The following is a 1,110-nucleotide window of genomic DNA, read 5'->3' on the forward strand; positions in this document are numbered from 1 at the left end:
ATCAGGCGGTCACATTCAAGGTGCTATAAACATCTACACTGAGCAAGGAATCCAAACCTTCATGGAAAGTCGTCTTCATTTCACAAAGAACGATATTTTGATATTCCACTGTGAATTTTCGTCACACAGAGGACCTAAGCTGTAAGTATTAACTGACTTTAAATTGAGAAGCCTTGAGTTGATATCTTTACAAAGAGAAACAGAGAGCAACAGGCATGTATGTCTTCATTAACAAAATTATCTTTTATTTTACAGAATGAGGTTTCTTCGAAGTATGGATCGCAAACAAAATAGCCACAGATATCCAGAGCTTAACTTTCCCGAAATTTATCTTTTAGACGGAGGATACAAAGCATTTTATCAACACAACAAGGTATGTCTCGTTGTCAAACAGCGTTTTTACCAAAAATATTTATTATCATTTTCCCACAAAAGTAGCAATCGGTCAAGAATGTTTGAAAAACGTCGTGTTTAATTTTCTTTTCTTTTCTTATCCAGGTTCAATGTAATCCTCAAGCTTACCTACCAATGTTACACGAAGATCATTCAAAAGACTTACGCCATTTTCGTGTCCGATCAAAGTCGTGGACAGCCGGAGAAAAGCGAACAAGATCTCGACGAGTCATTCGGTCGCCCTATTAAATTGCTTGGTTTTGTGAAAACGATTATGTGTTGTTACACAATTTACTGATAAGCAGATCTGTGATATTTTGACTGTTAATTCTCTTGTTATTTATTTTATACTATGTGTTATTTCAATTGTTCATATATATTATTATTGCTCGAATTACTGTTAATATCTCTACAATTGTTATTTTTATGTTTGGAAAGAAATAAAAGTCTTTTTCAATGAAAAGTTTTGCTCAGTTTATGTCAGAAAAATGCTAATTGTTCAAGTTTTGGACAATATAACCAAAGTGACTGAAATGTGGCTGTCTAATATCAAATTTCGTCAAATGGACGAGAATAGTTCAGATTTAATTTTGGATCAACTTTGGCCGAGATGAAACTGCAACTCACTCACCAATCATTTCAAAATGCAATCAAACAAATCAATCAGACTGGGCGTGAAGGGATTGATAGCTTGATCGAATTATAACCGATATGAAA

At 34.0% G+C, this 1,110-nt stretch overlaps 1 protein-coding gene across 1 annotated transcript; it reads left to right on the top strand.

Annotated features, from left to right (window-relative positions):
• Window positions 1–4: 4 nt before the first annotated feature.
• On the top strand, window positions 5–642 carry LOTGIDRAFT_147789 (hypothetical protein; the record flags this gene model as incomplete). The annotated part of the gene is made up of 3 exons (XM_009060829.1): window positions 5–141; window positions 256–373; window positions 499–642. Coding segments are annotated over 3 exons (399 nt in total), but the record flags the coding sequence as incomplete, so codon positions are not given.
• Between the last annotated feature and the right edge of the window lie 468 nt (window positions 643–1,110).

This window comes from Lottia gigantea, assembly GCF_000327385.1.
Source record: "Lottia gigantea unplaced genomic scaffold LOTGIsca_4414, whole genome shotgun sequence".
NCBI lineage: Eukaryota > Metazoa > Mollusca > Gastropoda > Lottiidae > Lottia > Lottia gigantea.